Raw genomic sequence first — 20,318 nt, 5'->3', positions numbered from 1 at the left:
GGGGCAGACGTGATGCCGACGTCGGTGTCTCAAACACGAGGGACACAGATAAAGATAGCCATGGCCAGTTAGAAGGTATAAATACGCCTTCCTTCAGTTTTCCTGAACCTCCATTACATTTATTTCAATATGAGCCTTTTGACACCTTGATCGATGGTACGTCTCGCCCACCAGATTCTGACGTTTCGGATACCTGCAACAATTTAGGTAGTGGCATACCATTGAAAATAAAGAAAAAAATCTGGTCAGGGGAATTTATAGACTTGGCACTATTGTTAAAATCCACACGCCAGTTACAAGAATACTGAGAAGACGGTCCATTTGGGGAACTGCAGTTCAGAAGTGGCAAACTGTTCATCACCAAACCGAGGGGGTCATCTTCAAAATTGTCAATCGAACAATGGTCATCGGCCTTCATCATATTTATAAGTGTTTTTCTCGAACGTTTCCCACACAGGTCCCAGGAGCTGTTAAAATACCTCCGGGATATCCGCCTAGCAGTAACAAGGTCAGATTCATGGTGGAAATATGATGAACAATTTCGCCAATTGCAATCATCCAAACCCTCCAGTTCATGGGGCACCATTAACTTAGAACTTTGGTTACTCAATGTTAATGGTCAACCCGCTAAAGCACCTGTTTATGTTAGTCAAACCCCCTATCATGCTTCACCTTACAGCATGCAACAACGACTACCCCCTCAACCATCCGCTGCTGCCTTAAGGGTAAATAAACAACATGGATCTGTTCCCAATGCATTAACATGCAATCATTACAATTCGGGATGTAAATGTCTTTTTATTCCTACTTGTAGGTACAAGCATGCCTGCAGGCTCTGCGGAGGCAAACATCCAAAGACAATATGCCACACTGCTCAATAAAACGCCACCCCTGCACCAGACAGGTTACACACCTTTGAACATTTCTGAGTTGATTAAAGCTTTGCAGTTATATCCAGACAGCACAGCAGAAGATCTAATAGCAGGTTTATCAAATGGTTTCCCCTTGCAATATGAGGGCCCCCGGGAACACAGAGACTCCCCAAATTTACTAAGTGCTAAACAATTACCAGGGGTCTTACATAACAAAATAATTAAAGAAATTCATGCCGGCAGGGTGGCAGGCCCATTTCTAAAGATTCCCTTCACAACCTTGCAAATTTCTCCTGTCGGTTTAGTTCCTAAGAAAGGCGGTGACTACCGCCTTATCCATCACTTATCATACCCCAGAAATAAGTCGATAAATGACTTCATTGATGAACGTCTTTGCTCAGTATCGTACTCCACCACTGATCAGGCTGCTGATATGGTCGCCAGACTTGGCCAGGGGGCCCTACTCAGCAAATCTGATGTTAAGTCTGCTTTCCGCCTTCTCCCAATTTCCCCAGCAGATTTTGATCTGCTCGGTTTCAAAGCATTGGTCAACTTTAAAGGCAAGATGGTTACCTATTATTTTTATGATAAAATGTTGCCTTTCGGGCCTTCAATTAGCTGTGCTCTCTGGGAAAAATTTGCCATTGTTTTACACTGGGCAGTAGTCGCTGCTAGTCACAATTCTGACATTCTACACTATCTCGATGACTTCCTTTTTGGCGAGTCAAATATGTCGTGCCAACCAGGGCATACTCTGCAGTCCTTTAAGAATACTTGTAAAAAATTTGGAGTCCCGGTTGCACTTGAAACAAGAGATCACAGAGTGATCTTGGCGCCCACCAATGTGCCATTTTTGAGAATTCCAAATTTTAAGACTTATTGACTAGCTCAAGGTCAAATTTCATTTCCGTACAAAACACTGTGCATGTGGTCAAAATTCGAAACCTGTAGCTTGAGAAATGTGAAAGTAGGTCACTATATCAATTTCAAGGACAAAGTGGTCCAAATTTGAAGGCTGTAGCTTGAGAAATGTGAAAGTAGGTCACTAGGTCAAAATCAAGGTCAAATTTTATTTCGGAACACAGAACTATGCATGTGGTCCAAATTTGAGGCCTGTACCTTCAATAATGTGAAAGTAGGTCACTAGGTCAATGTAATGGTCAAAGTTTGTTTCGGTACACAAAATTATGCATGTGGTCCAAATTTGAAGGCTGTAGCTTGAGAAATGTGAAAGTAGGTCACTAGGTCAAAATGAAGGTCAAATTTCATTTCGGAACACAAAACTATGCATGTGGTCCAAATTTGAAGGCTGTAGCTTGAGAAATGTGAAAGTAGGTCATTAGGTCAAAATCAAGGTCAAATTTTATTTTGGAACACAGAACTATGCATGTGGTCCAAATTTGAAGCCTGTACCTTCAAAAATGTGAAAGTAGGTCACTAGGTCAATATCAAGGTCAAAGTTTTTTTCAGTGCACAAAACTATGCATGTGGTCCAAATTTGAAGGCTGTAGCTACAGAAATGTGAAAGTAGGTCATTAGGTCAAAATCAAGGTCAACTCATGTCAAGGTTCATCTTGCCACTCAAAACCATACAGGTGGTCCAAACTTGAATGTTGTAGGTTATTGACAAGAAGATTTTAAAAGCTTTTCCCTATATAAGTCTATATGAACCATGTGACCCCCAGGGCGGGGCCATAATTGACCCTAGGGGATGATTTGAACAAACTTGGTAGAGAACCACTAGATGATGCTACATTACAAATGCCAAAGCCCTAGGCTTTGTGGTTTGGACAAGAAGATTTTCAAAGTTTTTCCCTATATAAGTCTATGTAAACAATGTGACCCCCGGGGCGGGGCCATATTTGACCCTAGGGGAATAATTTGAACAATCTTAGTAGAAGACCACTAGATAATGTAGCATACAAAATATCAAAGCCCTAGGCCCTGTGTTTTTGAATAAGAGGTTTTTCAAAGTTTGTTCCCTATATAAGTCTATATAAACCATGTGACCCCCGGGACGGGGCCATATTAGACCCCAGGGAAATAATTTGAATCATTTTGGTAGAGGACCACTAGATGATGTTTCATACCAAATATCAAAGCTCTAGGCTCTGTGGTTTTGGACAAGAAGATTTTCAAGTTTTTCCCTATATAAATCTATGTAAATTATAGAAATAAACAAAGGGCCATAACTCACTAAAGAATTGTTGAACCAGTCTGATTTTCAGGGGGACACAACTAGGGTACCAATACATCATTCTGACAAAGTTTGGTCAAAATCCCCCTGGTAGTTTCTGAGGAGATGCGATAACGAGAAATTGTTAACGGAAGGACGGAAGGACGGACGTCGGACCACGGACGCAGAGTGATTTGAATAGCCCACCATCTGATGATGGTGGGCTAAAAACTTGTTCTCCATCAACATGTATAGTCTACTTAGGGGTAGAATTTCATACTGTCCAGATGACAATGCGACTACCTAGCGACAAGCTCGAAGAACTGACGCAAAAAATAATCTAGGCTATAAATGCAAAAAAGATTTCCCTAAAAGAGATGCAGTCCCTACTAGGCTCTTTAAACTTTGCGTGCAGAGTAATTGCACCAGGGCGCGCATTCTGTAGAAGGCTTATTAACTCAACAATGAGCATCAAAAAAACCCACCACAAAATACGGGTTTCAGTTAATATGCGAAAAGACCTTAGTCTTTGGTTACACTTCCTACAGTCCCACAATGGAATAACCTTGATAGCCGACTCTACTTGGCTCTCAAATGACACTCTTCAATTGTATACCGTCAGTGCGGGTGGCAATACTGGGGGGGGTTTGGAATCTATTTCGCCGGCCATTGGTCACAGGGATTATGGCCTACCCAGTGGGTAGAAGAAGGCCTTACCCGGGATATGACCCTGTTAGAGTTATTTCCAGTTGTGGCAGCTATTGTCACTTGGTCAGAATCATTTCGCAATAAGAAAGTTCTATTCCACATAGATAACCAAGCTGTCATACATATTATTACATCCCAAACGTGCAAATCTGACAGAGTTATGAATCTAGTCTGGCATCTAGTTTTGGTTATGTTAACTCACAATATTTCAGTTAAGGCTACTTTCATCCCTTCAAGTAAGAATGTAATCACAGATGCACTTTCTCGTTCACAGTGGGGCAGATTCAGACAGGCAGCGCCAGACGCAGACTGGCAACCCACACAGATTCCACCCCACCTCTGGAACATCTAGATAGCCTTACGCAATTTTTAATTACCAGTTCGGTGGCAGCCTCTACCCGTAAAAAATAAGCTACAAGCATTCAAAAGCTATCCAACTTTAGGGTAAATTAGCATTTACCAGACATATGGCCTGTTCCTCTAAAAGATCTGTTACTTTTTATCGCTCACTGCACCCATCAAGGTCTATCTGCATCTTCCCTTTCCACTTACATTTCGGGAATCAGTCATGCCCACAAGGTACGGGGTCTTATGGACCCAACAAAATCTTTCTTGGTGGTTAAAGCAGCTGAGGGCCTAGGCCGTATTCAAGGAGGTCAGGTTAACGATCTAAGGGCTCCAATAACACTTCCCTTGCTTAGCAAAATATATTAGGCAGTTTGAAGTTCATCTGCAGCAATACATATATGAACAAGCTTTGTTCACTGCAGCTTTCTCTTTGGCATTTTTTGGATAGTTACGTGTCAGTGAGTTCACTGCACCTAGCATCACGTCAAGCAGTCAAAAACAATTGCTAGTCAGCGATGTACATGTGTCCAGCAACATGGTCCTCTTACAGATTAGATGGTCAAAAACCGATCAACTTGGTTTGTCAGTCACTCTACAAATTGAAGCCAAAGGTGGCATCTATTGTCCTGTTGATAGTTTATCTAAGTATTTAAATATCTGCCCTAATTCAGGCAGCAGTAATCTTTTCATCCACTTTAATATGAAACCGCTTACAAAGTACCAATTTTGCTCGGTTTTGCAGAAAACCTTGCGTTTCATAAATGCACCAGGTCACGTCAGATCGCACAGCTTCCGTATTGGTGGAGCGACCTATCTTCACAATGAAGTTGTGTCCGATGAAAGAATTAAGGTCATGGGTCGGTGGAAGTCTGAGACTTTCACTCGATACATCAGGTTAACCCCCTAAGCGCCTTTCCCATTCCACCTTACCTCATTATAATTATATCCTATTTTTCAAGCCATTCAAATTCTAACCGTCCCCAAGTTATTTCAGGTCATCAACGTCTCTGGATAGTGGGGTCCTCAATTGTACATTGGGCTGAACGGGCAGCAAAATAAGGTGACCCACAACTTGGACTCGGGAGGTTGAACATGTCAGTTAAGTGGATAGGTCGCAGAGGCATCAACATGGATGAGCTCGATAATCTTATGGACTCTATGTTGAAAGAGATGCCAAAGCCACAATTCATAATGATCCATTGTGGCTCTAACGATTTGACATTAGACGGAAGTGAAGTGAACTTATTCCATACAGATGAGACACATCTGTCTAATTCGGATAACATTATCCAACTACCAAGGTCGGTTAGCCTCTAGGGCCAGTGCTTGACCTTTCAGAAACCAGTGTCAATTAACATAACTTCGCGGTGAACATTTCTTTATTCTTGTTACCTTACATATACAAGAACAGTTATCCAGTTAAAAAATCTTAACTCACAGGTGTGTGTCTGTCAGTAAGGAATCAGTGTCAAGTAGCATAATTTCTAAGTGCACATTGCTATTTTTTGTTACCTTTGCATAAACAAGGACAGTTATCTATTTTTAAAGGCTTAATTCTTCATAGCTTGCATGATGGTACTTATTAACCTTATTTGTTAATCTCTGTTGTAAATTTTATAGTGGGGCAAAATATATCATTTTCTGTGGCGGCCCGGGGAGACGAAGAAGGGGGTTACGGGTACATCAGCCTGGCTCTTTCTCCTGGCCTGACTTGCTTGAAGGCATGCAGGTTCATTGTGTGTATTAGTTTTGTGTGTTATGGTGGGGTGCACTCCAGGGTAATGTTGGCACCCCCCTCCACCTCTATGTATGGAGGGGAGGCCCAGGGCAGGGTTACGTCCGGGACCGCAGTAGCTCAGGAGTCAGATGTAATCCGGGCTGTCCAATAACAACCGTCCACATCAGGGTGTGCAACTGTTGGGACTGACACCAAGGTTTCCAACCTGGGTCACTGACTTGCCAGTGTACCATTAAGGGAAGGCAGTTAGTTGTCTCCCCGGGACTGTATAAAATTTAGGGATTTAGCCCCCGTCTGCAGCCAATATTCCGCCACAAGGTCTTTTTTAGCCTGAATAAAAGTATTGATGTCAAACAATTAAAATCTTGTTTATTTGTTGGTTCTGGTTGCACACATATGTGCCTGTGGGACACACTGTGGAAATCAGTCATATGATTGTCAAGAGTCAGATTATAGACATTGTTCACAATTACTATATATGTGTATTCTCCCTTAGTCTAGTAGAGAAATCAATGTATAGTGATCCCTCTTTGTCCGTCCCATAGTTTTTGATACTAGAAGTATGGAATTTAAATCCATTTTGACTACAATCAGGGGAGGTAATCAGATATAAAATAACTCTGGAACCTACGATTGGATCTATTTTGTCATGGAATCCAAGATGTATTGTTGCCAGGGCACCAGACAACTTTTGGGGACAGGTACCCATACCCTCAGGAAGGGGAATTTTTCTACATTTTAAGACGAAAAGGGGAAGTTTAAGCCATGTATATGTAACTACTTTTCACAATTATTAATACTGTTTTCAATCATTTCTAACTGATGTGACAATATTGCAACAGTAATCTTCCTTAGAGGCACTATATAATATCAAAAGAAAGAGTTAATATATCGATTTGTGTCAAACAACCTATCATCAGGGGAATTTTCTTCTGAGAAAGGGGAAAAAACATATTATTTTAGGAGGGGAATGGTACCCATATTCAGCCCCAAAAATGGCCAAACGAGTGCCCTGGTTGCTGAAGATATTTTGGAAGTTTGTATCAAATAAAACCATAAATGCAAAAGCCAAAATAGCCAATTTTGGACCTTTAAAGGGGCCATAACTCTGCAGCCCATGATGGAATCTGGCCAGTTTATGAAAGGAACAAAGATCTTGTGGTGATACAAGTTGTGTGCAAGTTTGGTTAAAATAAAATCATAAATGAAATTGCTATTGTGCAGACAAGGTCAAAATAGCTAATTTTGGCCCTTTCAGGGGCCATAACTCTGGAACCCATTATGGGATCTGGCCGGTTCAAAAAAGGAACCGAGATCTGATGGTGATACAAGTTGTGTGCAAGTTTGGTTAAAATAAAATCATAAATGAAGCTGCTATTGTGCAGACAAGGTCAAAATAGCTAATTCTGGCCCTTTCAGGGGCCATAATTCTGGAACCCATAATGGGATCTGGCCAGTTCAAGAAAGGAACCAAGATCTTATGGTGATACAAGTTGTGTGCCTGTATGGTAAAAATCAAATAATAAATAAAGCTGCTATTGTGCAGACAATGTCAAAATAGCTGATTTTGGCCCTTTCAGGGGCCATAACTCTGGAACCCATAATGGGATCTGACCAGTTCAAAAAAGGAACCGAGATCTAATGGTGATACAAGTTGTGTGCCAGTTTGGTAAAAATCAAATCATAAATAAAGCTGCTATTGTGCAGACAAGGTCAAAATAGCTGATTTTGGCCATTTCAGGGGCCATAACTCTGGAACCCATAATGGGATCTGGCCAGTTCAAGAAAGGAACCACAGGGTTTCAGAAATCTGCAAATTTATTTTAAAATTTTAATCTAGTAGCCCGGACATTTAAGTTTATATGGCAATTGCCATTTCGGTTTATTTACTATGTGCTTCTACACTACAGTGGATGGACTGATTAAATTATTAGAAGTTTCATAATTTTAGCCATATGCACATTGTTATAAATTTTGTTCTCTTAAATAGCAATTATCATTACTCCTTTTTCTCCTTTTAAAAGATAAAACCGGTACATGTATTTAAACTGAGAAATATTACAGCGTTCGACACTAACGGTGTCCCGGGATCCCGAGGACACCAAAAATCCGCAAGGGATCCTAAAGTTCACAATTTCGGTGTTCCGTCGGGACTCTTGATTTTCAGATAAAATATGATTCTAAAAACATGAAATTCCCCAGTCTTGTTCGCTCAAACATCGGCCTTTTGCTTCAGTTGACCCGAGGTCCCGGGTTTTGACCTGCGAAAATCGAGAAAAACTCGTATTTTACCCGCATAAATTATGGCACGCGCGTCGGCTTGACTCGCGGAAATTTACTTAGATGTGTTCCAAGTTCGATAGTTCTGCCCCCTGTCAATCAAAATCCCAGTGAATTTCAATATTGTTCGCCGGCACAAGCGGAAATATGGCAGTAGGCGGAGCGTCGTATGTTAATTAGCTACCGACAGATGTCAGTCACGCCACGCGCCAAATGACACGTGCTTATCTCGCGGTTTGTATTTAGTACAATATGCCTTGTCATTATCAAAGGTGTTTATTGATCAATGTTTACAAGTTAATTGATAAACAATGCAGCCTTAGATTATCGTGTTTGTACCATTATTTTGTGTGCTCGATACGATTACATGAGCCGGTCGGCCGTTACGGTCTATAACAAATTTATTATCATTGCCGAGGCTTTGTTTGGGCAAAACAAATTAAATAAGCAGAAATTATACGTGGTATGATGAGAAAATAAAGTTAAAACAGTTATCTTTTCAAGAACTTTTAACTGTTACTTTTGTTTTTCGTTACTCGTTTTCTAGACCGACATTTTCGAACATTTTTATCATTTCTTACAAGATTTTTCTAGTACAAACTAAAATAAAAAGCCAATAAAACGTCTTCATTTACGAAAAATATGATCACTGTTGCCAAAGCAGCTCTTATTTAGAAGAATTTGCTGATAATAAAAGCATGCAAACACTAAACCCCACCCACTTTTAGGCAATGTGCAAAATAAAACAACTGAAATATGAAATGTTTAAGAAAATCTGTTATGACCAATGTACTAGTTTTAGATAAAGTCTGTTGGAGTTGCATTAATAAGGCCTAAAAAATCTTTGTATCTGGTAACATGCTCAAAAAATTAGGGTAGGTAGGTCGGAACATTTCTTTTTTTTTGAATTTTTTTTTTATTTAAGTGAGACTTTTCGGAATTTTTTTTTATGTCAAAAAAATGATTACAAATGAGGGGGTTATAAGGGGGAATGAACTAGGCCGCATACATTTAGACGAACTACAACAAATCGCAGAGGAGTGCGATGGTAGTGAAGATGAGGGGGAAGAGGACTTGGACAGAAATGACATTATTCTTTTACAGCAAAAGTCATACAAGCTATTGTTGTCATTGATGTAAAATGGAAATAAAGTGGAAATAAAATACATGTAGTACTGTAAACAGTTGTGTTTGTTAGATTTTAGTTTTTTCATGTTCTAACCACATTTTGTTATCAGGGACTCCTAATTTTCAGCAGGGATTCCTAAATTTCCCAGCAGGTATTCCTTTGGGATATCTGGCAAAAAAGTTAGTGTCGAACGCTGAAATATTATCAGGAGTACTCCTGATAGTTGTTGCAACATGGCAATATAAAGGGAACGCAAATCAATTTTTATAAACTTGCAAATTCCTTAGAGCTGTATAAATTGTAATTTATCTCAAAATTGTTTAAAGTTGACATAATAATTCTGTCTAATTCTAAACATCTGTCTGGTTTAATAAACGGATAACCGCGTATATAACGTCACTCAGATTCTTGGCACTGTGTATTCACTTATCCGAATTTATGTTTGTCCAAAATTCTGTATACTTTCTGATATTTTGCTAAATCATGGTCTATTTGTTTGCATGTTAAGCAAGTATTTAAATCGAAAAGTATAAACAATCAGTGTAGGCACTAAACTGCCTCAAAATCAAACATCTGTTCTTTCTGAGGTCAGGGAAACCGATAGTACACTTTTTGGCAGGTGGCGCTAAAATGACGTAATTTAAAGACTGGTTTGCATATTGTTTTAAACAATACCGATCAGCGACTTTGGTGTTATTGGATCAGTCTAAAATCACCCGTGCACATGTTTTTGTAAACATTTGCCTGCGGGTACGATTTAACGGTTAATTGTTTGACAGTAGGTGATAATAATTAAAGTCTTGGGCGTGTATCTCTTGATAAACAAGGGGATTATAGACAACTATCAAAATTATATTTGAAGACTAAATTCTTGATTTCCGGGCTACTCGATACGAAGTTTCAAGGTAGCCTGGAGGGCACGCTCTGAAAAAAATTAGTAGCCCGGCAGAATTTGGGATTTCTGAAACCCTGAACCAAGATCTTATAGTGATACAAGTTGTGTGTAAGTTTGGTTAAGATAAAATCATAAATGAAACAACTACCGTGCAGACAAGAAATTGTTGACAGACGGACGCACGGACGGACTGACGACGGACAAAGGGTGATCACAAATGCTCACCTTGTCACTATGTGACAGGTGAGCTAAAAACGCTTAATAGAGGTGGTCGCAAGTATGATGTCGACTGCATAGTACATACTACAAGTGTACAATCACAGATCTAAACCTAAATCAACATAAACAAGAAATTATTGGTAAAACTGATGGATGCTCGCTGAAATATGATTATTGCATTAACCCTTACCCTGCTATGTTTCTAAAATGAGCTCGTCCATTTCATTTGGACAGTACCATTAACTGTTAAGAGATGCTAATACTGACTGAATGCCGGACAGTGCAGATCATGATCAGACTGTCCAGACGTGCAGGCTGATCATGACCTACACTGGTTGCAAAGGCAGAAACAGTTGGGTCCAGCATGATAAGGGTTAAAAGCCCAAAAAGTGGAATTCACTGTCTGGGCACATATAGTTTACAGATGTTGAATAATCAAAAGGCAAACATTTAGTGAAAAATCATCCAACCAGAACATAGAGGCAACTCCTCTAGGGTGTGAAGCTTCCAGATGAAGTTCTGATGAATTCTAGCTATTGGTTGCTGAAAAATATTCTTGATAAGAAATGTTACTATAGTAAAGCTTCCTATGAAGTTTGGCTATTTAATTCCAACCAGTGCTTAATCATGAAAAATACCCCTGACAAGATGTGTACCTTGTACTACATTCATAAACTTCTTTTGAGTAATCAAAGTGAAAATATCATTCGACCAAAACATGGGGACAATACCGGTATGCCCATCTCCTTTTGATAGTGAAGCTTCCAATGATGTTTCCACAATTCCAACCAGTGGTAATAGATAAATACTCCTGACCAGAATTATACTATAGTATACTGCTGTCAAATAATCAAAGGGCAAAAACTCATTGAAAAATCATCGACAGAAACACCAAGACAATATATGCATCTCCTAATTGTGAAGCATCCTAGTATAAAGTTTTGCTAAATTCCAACTAGTGGTTGAGAAATACTCCTGAATAGAATTAACAACAGTATGCTACTGTTGAACAATCAAAGGGCAATAACTCACTAAACAAGAGCTGTCCATAAGACATCATGCTCGACTTTTCTGAGTGCTTGACTCAGAATAAGAGCTTTGACTGCAAAAACTTTATAAAACTTCAACAAAAAAGATCTAAGTTAAAAAGGGGCTTAACTCTGTCAAAACTCAAATCAGAGTTATGGGAATTGTTTTTCCTTGTGTAGAATTAGATAGTAAATAACTATTTCAAGTTACAAGTAAAAAGCTTTGAAAGTAACAAAGATATTTTACTTAACAAAAAAAAATCCAAGTTAAAAAGGGGCATAAATCTGTCAAAATTCAAGTCAGAGTTTAACCATTCTTGGGAGTAATTATTTCTCCTGGTATAGACTTTGATAGTAAATAACTATTTTATGTTTCAAGTCAATAGCTTTAAAGTAACAAAGATATTTGACTTTATCAAAAACTTAAACCAATGGCGATGCCAAAGCCAACACTGGAGCGAGTGCAATAGCTCTACTTAGTTAAAAATCATCAGACCGAAACACCATCTCCAAACAGTAAAAATTCCTATAAAGTTTTGCTAAATTCCAACCAGTAATTGCTGAGAAATACTCCAGACAAAACTTGCACTACTGTTAATTAATAAAAAGCAATAACTCTGAAAAATTACAAGAGCATGAAGACAGAATCTGCATCTCCTTTTGATAGTAAAGCTTCCTAAGAAGTTCTGCTTAAGTTAGTTCTGCATGTTTAGATTGAAAATTTTTCTACTATGTAGAGTTTGATTAAACCTCTAATTCTCAAAATTTTAGACTATATCTAGAAAATTCAGCAAATAAAATAGATAGGGTCATGGACTTGATTTTTTGCTAGACTGATTAATTTTTTTTAGACCTCACGTAATTATTCATAATGAGAGTCTAGTGGAAAAACATAACTTTTGTAACATTTTTGCAAATAGAAATTTTTCTACAATGAAGATTTTGACGAAACTTCTCACAATTGTAAATAAACATATATATCATGACCTATATGGTGATGAAATAAAATGTATATACCAGTATGCTTATTTCTGAGATAGTGTGATCATTCGATTAAAGTGAACCAAATATTTCATGCTGATTTTGAGACATTATTTGGAATTATTTAACGTAAAAATGATGTTCATATCCGTACGCCGAATCCAGGCTTTATTCTACATTTTCCGGATAAATGACGTTACACCATCACTTCCAGTTTATCAAACGTGCGGAACTACCTTAATTCTAATCAGTGGTTGCTGAGAAATACTCCAGACACTTATTTACCTAATATATCAATGAGCACTAAATGAAATTCGTAACTTAACCACAAGATGATTACCTTCATGAAACTTTCTTTTACATTTCTCACAGGAGAAGTAGTATGTACTTGTAATATCCGGTATTCCACAGTAACAATGTCCTGTTGCCTCTGCAGACATCTAGAAAATGCAAATATTTTTAGCATAAAAGTAACAGCATACATGTGAGGCATGTAAAATCAGAGCTAGGAAGACACTTTGAGGAGTTCATGGGTCTGTTGTACAGATATTTATTGGGTATAACACCCATGAATTACACTGCAGTTCAGTTTCAATTCAGCATTCAAGTTTTTGTTTCTTTTTCTCCCTTGGCTTGCATTGGCTTCACACTCACTATCGAATCCAATAGAATATATTCAATATACCTATTACTATATTTTAGGGGATCATTTTTTGTTCACTTAAAGAATGGCTAGAGCACTTGTTCACTTTTTACATTTTAGAAAGAGAGTGACTTACATTTCTGTTGTTTACTCCGCACCAGAAGTTGATATTTTAAATCAATTAAATTAACACTGCATTAAACTACACTACCGTACCATCAACATTCCCATCTATTTGATTTACGCACACTTTGAGTGTATAATATAGTTTTACCTAGGTTTATAGAGTGCCATTCAATGCATATATCATGTACCTTCAATGTGGGAGAATGAATGCCGACCGTGCTCTGTTATGTAAAGCATTCAGACAATTCAGATTTTGTTTACACTAGTAAAAAGTCGTTGTGTGCAGCTGACATCTACATCAGAATGTGATGCTGTCAAATTTGGCCATTATATCATGGTGCGCAAAAATAAAAGATAACTGAAAAGTGAAGTATGAAAACAGCAACCACAGCTGATTTTTCAAAGTACATTGTACAGTGCTTTAGGGTATAGCGGATAGCTAACTAATTTTTCCTGCATTCCAATACAATGAAATGAAAATAGTAGTTTTTTTTCAGTATATCAGACAGAAAACATCTATTCTTCTTAAAACATTCAGCTTTTAATAGAAATTCATTAGTTTTTTCTCTCCATGCCACTGTTTACATATGCGCTGATTTAGGGTGTACAGGATAGCTTTGGTCATTTTTTCCATTGTTAGTTTAAAATCCACATCTTAACAAACTTTCCAAGATTTCTTTACTATAAATCAGAATAATAATGTATTCTCTTTTCAAAAACATTCAGCTTTTTAAATTTATATCAATTACCTTTCATTCACTGACGTTTTTTTTACATATACACTGATTTAGTCTATAGGGGATAGCTTTATTTCACATTTGACAGTCAGGGGTGTAACTGTTTTAAGTTATATAACCTATTTCAGTTACTTTTTCAAGCATTTTATAACCTGTATTAGTTATAAAATATAGTTAACTCAGGTAAGTTATTCAAAAAAAGTCTTTTTGCTGTTCTCACAAAGTGACCTTTAAAGTGAAATTAGTAGCAAACTGAGGTTAATCAAATTCTCTTTTAGTGTGAGCATGACCTGATAAGCATAATGGGATAATAATGAGATATTAAGAGTTTTATAGCTTTAAAGCTTTTGCGTAAAACTTTATCAGCCTTGCGTAAAAAATTTTACTGCATAGCTGGAAAGATAAAAGGTCAAGGATTCAGGAAATAATTGCATTAGTCTCATTCAAAATGAGGAATTGGCACAGGAGGGCTTTGTAATATTTCATGATAACTGAAACAAGTTATGAAAGTTTAACCAATAACTCAAATGGGTTATAAAATGCGATAACTTGAAACAGTTACACCCCTGACTGTTTGATGACATATGAAAAATAACACAACAAGCAAATATTTAAAATGTATGTCAGAATGTCTGTTTGCATACCTGTAAAAGAATGATATGAAAATTTGTACAATAATTCAAGTCTAAATATAAAATTTATCAATCTATCCTCTATACCCTAAAATCCGCTATACCCTAAAGCACTGTAGCTTAACCAATGTTTTAAGAACATATTCATATTCTGCTTAAATAATCAAACAAAGAAAACGTCCGAGTCCGAGAAGTGGAAATAAGGAAGTAGAAGATTGCCCAGTTGTAATATTCTTTAAAAGACTACACATGCTGACCAGCAAGGAAGTGTCCCCGCCAGCGCAGCTCAGGAGTTATATCTTTGGAAGTAAACCACAACTGGAGGAAACTCCCTGACCTCATGACATTTACAAGGGTTTGGTGGATAATATATTCCTATTAATCAAGGGGGACGAATGATCAAAATGGGGACGAGCTGACTAGAGTAGGGAACGAGTGGACTGCACGCATGGAACCCCAATGTGCATTTGCAAAATATCGGCTATGCTTTATAACAACTTGCATATATTCGAGGTCACAATCAAGTGCATTAAGAACAATATTTCTATAGTATCTGGGCAATGAAATGTCTTAAAATATTAAAAAAATACCAATCTTACTTTCACTTTGCGTCTGTACAGTTCGTCTAATTCTCGTATAAAATACGGTATAGCTACCGGTTTTCTTACTGCGGTCATACACGACTAAAAGTTAAATTTGTGAAAAAAAAAAAAGGTAATCCACTTAAGAGGTTAAATATTTAAAATATATTGTATAGATTCTTGATGTTAATTGATAAGCTTATTGTAGATTTCACTTCAGAGGTTTTAGTGTTAAGCATTGTAAATCTGAGCAATAGAAAAACTCATTTTTTGTGAAAACTATAATTGAATGGAACCACCTGGACGATAGGGTGGTCCGCGCAGAGACAACAGAGGGCTTCAAGTCTGCCCTTCTTCACGATTAAGCGCCTCCCTCCAGTGTGCGAAGCTGTAACAGGCCCTACACTGTAAAACATACAGATACAGATACAGATACTTGCCAAGGTGACAAAACCTATTAAGGTATTGGACCCGTAATAGTAATGTTTAAAAAATGGCATTTGCTTGGTATATTCTTAAAGTTGACCATGTTTCACACTGTGTTGCAAATTTTAAACAACTTAAATTGCTTTTTGTACTTTTAGCATGTGTAAATGTTGAGTTCTGCTCAACCCGTGGCTAGAGGACATGGACGGTAGCATGCATTTCCGCTACCGTCCATGAACAGGCTCAATCAATCCGAGCCTGCAACATTTTCGTTTTTGTCGTGTTGAGCGACCTGTGACGTTTCCACTCTTCTCTACTTATTTACCATGCCGTTTTTTGTAAATTTTGTATAATTATGGTATTTCCACACGCTCAAGATAAGACAAAATTCAATATGATGGCCACTATCTAAAACGTTTGCAGAGAATTCATTACAGCATTAATTTTGATAAAAGAAACATCAAACTATTATTAAACAATTATAAAACAAAAAATAAAACTTTAAAAATCATTTTTTCTAGGGTGCCGCAAGTAAATAGATTTAATGAGACAGAATTCTAACTCCAACATTGAAAAATTAAGGTCGAATCCTGTGGGTCTGTTTTGAATTTTGCTCACTTCATTTAAAAATAACATTGGGACAATAGTAAAACCTACCTGCATTTTTTCCACAAAACGTAATCTAAAGAATGAAGGCAAAATAGAGAACTTTTACCGCACGTAACTCAGTATTTTTAAAGATGTCTAACTCTACCCCTCCTGATTCAGAGGTAAATTCACATTGAACAGCAAAAATCGCTTATAAAAAATGAAAATTTTCCACTTTTGTACAATGCACCCATAATTAGTCTTTAAAAAAGGAAAACATGGAGAGAAAAATTTTGGTCACAGTGGGGTTTGAACCTACGCTCCCCTGAAAATTGCAGTCAAAGTAGGTTTATGGTAGGCATTGAATGCTCTTCAAAAAGGAGATACTCTATTAAGGGTCCAATACCTTAACGTAACTGCACAAATAACCAATCTGCGGGATTTACCAAGCTCGCAGCGCATGGTCTCTACTCCTTCTAAACAGTTGATTGCATGTACTGTTTGAGACCCGATAGGGATAGCCGAATTCGGAGCTCTATGTATATTCCTAGCAGCGCATATAGCGTTAAACCTTGGTTTAACATTATCGGAGGACCTAACTTGGTCAACTCATATCAACAAAATAACTAAGAAAGCAAATTCTACTTTGGCTCTACTTAGACGGAATCTGAAAAACTGTCAGATGCAGTGTAGAAAGACAGCATATCTAGCACTGGTTAGGTCGTGTTTGGATTATGGTGTGATCATTTGGGATCCTTACTTAAAACGTGATGTTCTAAAACTAGAAAAAATTCAGCGTCAAGCAGATCGTTTCATTTGTGGAGATTATAGATCTAGAGAGGACGGATGTGTTACTAATATGTTAGAATCCCTGGAATTACCAACACTTCAGGATCGCCGCACAGCAAGCAGATTGATTTTCCTGTTTAAAGTGGCCGAGGGTTCGGTCCCTGCCGTTCCAGCATCGGATTTCCTCCAACCTGTTCGTGTAAAGAAGCAAATTAAACCTAGGGAATTTAAGGACTATGTGTCATCTAACCTAATTGAAAATCATGCAGTGTATCATGTCAGAGGCTTTAAAGTAAAAAACAACTGTAGAACCGCTCAACTAAGAAATTCTTACTTCGTAAAGACTGTAGTGGATTGGAACCACCTGGACAGTAGTGTTGTTCGCGCAGAGACAGTTGAGGGCTTTAAGGCAGCCCTTGATTTCGATTAAGGGCACCCCCAACCCCTGCACCGGTGTCCATGCCGTAACAGGCCCTACATCGTAACGGATACAGATACAGATACAGATATAACAAAGTTTTGTCCTTTGGGTTATCTGCGCGACGATTTACCAATCTACAGTGCAGAAAACCTCCGAAAATGCATCAGTCACTATTGACAATATTTTCTACTAAAGAAAGAGAAAAGAAATATCAATAAGACGCTTTAGACATGAAATATAGTTGAAACATCGGCGACATTTCAGGAGATTCTGAAAGTGCACGGCAGACATCACGTACATGTTACAAATTTGATTACATATACAGTCCAGCCCCAGCTTGATTCTATTCACTGAGAGGCTGTAACTTTCTAATCTATATCCATGTTTTTAATTTTAGAAATTGCAGTTCTTTATAATATTGAACCTACTGAGCCTTCTCATCTTTTATCAGCCTGCCCCTGACAAGCGCCTCCCAGATCAAAGCTTTAGTGTATAAAGTGTCACCTCTGATAGCAGGGTCTCCATATTTTGCAGACATTTTATCAGATTGCAGTCTGCAATTTTTTCCTAAACTGCAGACTTTTTTGCAGCCTGCAGTCTGCAAGCAGATAAGATTATATAGGGCAAATAATGTTAATTTCCTTAACTGCAGACTATTTCTGCAGACTCTGATTACAGGCTAGTGTAATTATATAAGAGATACCCCCTATTAGGCTAGGCTCATTATCTTATTTACCACCTAGTGTGTCCTTCCTGACTAAATAAATGCTGAGTAAGACATGTTTTTTTAATCAGTTTCATATATACATGTATAATTATATACGCGTCATAATTCAAGTTTTTTAGAGTTAAAGAATATGAAAACTAAAAATAAATAGCAATATTAAACATAATAAGTTTATATAGATTGTCATTAACTTTTATGTCATTAAAATAGATTGGATGGATCTATTTTATATAAGTCAAATTATTTGCTCTAGACATAACCTAGCAAAAATTGTTACTGTCTTTTTGTCCCGGACAGATACATTTAAAGTCAATTAAAAAGTTTCAGTTAAATAAAAAAGAAAACAACATGATATAATAGGAAATGATAACAAGAGTGCCAAACTGTCACAAAACTTATGCCCGACATCGAACTTGACTTAATTCAAGGGTCATAATTCAAGATTGTCTGAGGCGATTTGGGTGGTTACTGAACTTGGCCGAAATATTAGGCCCACAAACATCGTCAGCAAGTTTGGTGAAGATCAGATAAAACCGTTCGTCTTAAGCGAGCGGACAAGGCTTAATTCATATCTTTTCAAGTAATTCAAGGGCCATAATCCAAGAGTGCCTGGGGTTTGCTGTGTAAATTCTCAATCCAACAAAATCAATTGTTATTGCGATATGAGCTAGCATGCAAAACTTTAAAACAAGGTGTATGATGCCTATGCAGGTGCTGCTGCCCATGCCCGGTTAGTAGAATGTCTCCGATTATTCTTCAAATAGTCAGGCTAGGAAGTGGCATCACTTATATTCAGTCAATAAATGCATTCTGTGTCTTTTAGCACCAGCGTCATAAAAATCTTTAATTTTAACTCATAAAGTCAGACTCCGAAATAGGATTATTGATTTCATTATAATTCAGCTTCAGAATAGATAGACTTTGTAATTGATAGTATCTTATAAATCTGTCTTACAATGGTCTTGCAGTTTCGGTTGTTGTTTAAAATTAATTTATATGCAAGAATGAGACTTTAATACAATTAATATAAATATATATACATATACAATTAATACAGTAATAGGGAATTAAAGGTATATACTTATATACCTATGGAAAGGTCAAGGTCAGTAATACAGTGAAAACATGGCTTTTACATGCTAACAAAAATAAATGGAAAATATGTGTAATGAATGGGCAGAATGCTCTAATAAGGAATTATATCGGATTATGATCTATCGCACTTATGTCGGAAAAGGAAAATCAGTAAAATTCGCAATCTGGGACTAAGAAAAAACGGAGGAAAAAGCGCTAAGCTAGCTCACCATTGAACAATAATATCGCGCCATTACGCACGGGTATTTGTGAGAACTGTGAGAATATAAATTGACAATTAAAAAAAAAACACAAACCGGATTATAATAGTGATACACAATACACAGTGAGTAATACAAATGATTTAAATCATTATTATCAAACTATGTATCAGCAAGGCCCATACCACATGTCACAACCTGGGTTCATTCAGACACCAAGTACTTCACCCCCACCCACGCAGTTCAACAGTGGCTTATTCGGTTTTCAGGCTCCTCCATCTTCATGGGCAAATGAACTTTTAGAGGAAATAAAACAAATTAAACAAAAGCTCCAAACGATTGATAAGATAGAAAAGTTAATTCCATGAACTACAAATAGTCGGATTTAGAAACAAAAAATGAAAAGTTTGGACACTCGTGTATGTGAAACCGAGAAAGCCTGTGATTTCGCATCTACTGAAATTGAAAAATATAAAAGGGAGTTGAAGACGGCAAAAGATTATTTGAAACAGGTAAAAAAACATGCCAAAATCTGGATAAAAACTATGAATCACTAAATGAACAAAGTTAAATCATCTGGATGGTTTGCTTCACAAACTAAGATAAAAAACAACAAAAAAAAAAAAAAAAAAAAAACAAAAAAACCAAAAAAAACCACCAAAAAACACCAATTCATACCTGAAAATAGGTGATGAACTTCGATGTCAGAAACACGTCTGAACTGTGCAAAGCCGAGCTGAAGAGAGAGCAATCCGGAAGTCAGAAAACGTAAATCGGAAGTTGGACCCAATTTCGTCATCATGGTTCCCGGCAGTTGACAAACACAACACTCTCCCCAACTTTAGAAATAACCCCTCTCGGGAGAAAATTTATTTTGAGACTTATAAACTGGACAATTTCCATATCTACATGGAAAACTAACTAAAAAGTATAGCTCAAAATCTAGGTATTCCTAACCAGTACAATACAGGAACAAGTT

The 20,318-nt window shown here is 37.4% G+C and overlaps 1 protein-coding gene across 1 annotated transcript in view; it reads right to left on the bottom strand.

The window, feature by feature from the left end:
* The window catches only part of LOC128555753 (cysteine-rich protein 2-binding protein-like), a 28,347-nt gene extending 13,198 nt beyond the window's left edge, over window positions 1-15,149 (bottom strand). Inside the window, exons 1-2 of the mRNA XM_053539109.1 lie at window positions 15,112-15,149; window positions 12,715-12,814 (exon numbers count right to left, since the gene is read on the bottom strand). Of these exons, the coding sequence (XP_053395084.1) occupies window positions 12,715-12,814 (100 nt within the window). The 5' untranslated portion in view covers window positions 15,112-15,149. The remainder of the gene's footprint in view (window positions 1-12,714; window positions 12,815-15,111) is intronic.
* Between the last annotated feature and the right edge of the window lie 5,169 nt (window positions 15,150-20,318).

The sequence above is a fragment of the Mercenaria mercenaria genome, chromosome 3 (assembly GCF_021730395.1).
Source record: "Mercenaria mercenaria strain notata chromosome 3, MADL_Memer_1, whole genome shotgun sequence".
NCBI lineage: Eukaryota > Metazoa > Mollusca > Bivalvia > Venerida > Veneridae > Mercenaria > Mercenaria mercenaria.
Note: the sequence above shows the minus strand (reverse complement) of the source record. Positions and strands in the feature narration are given on the sequence as shown.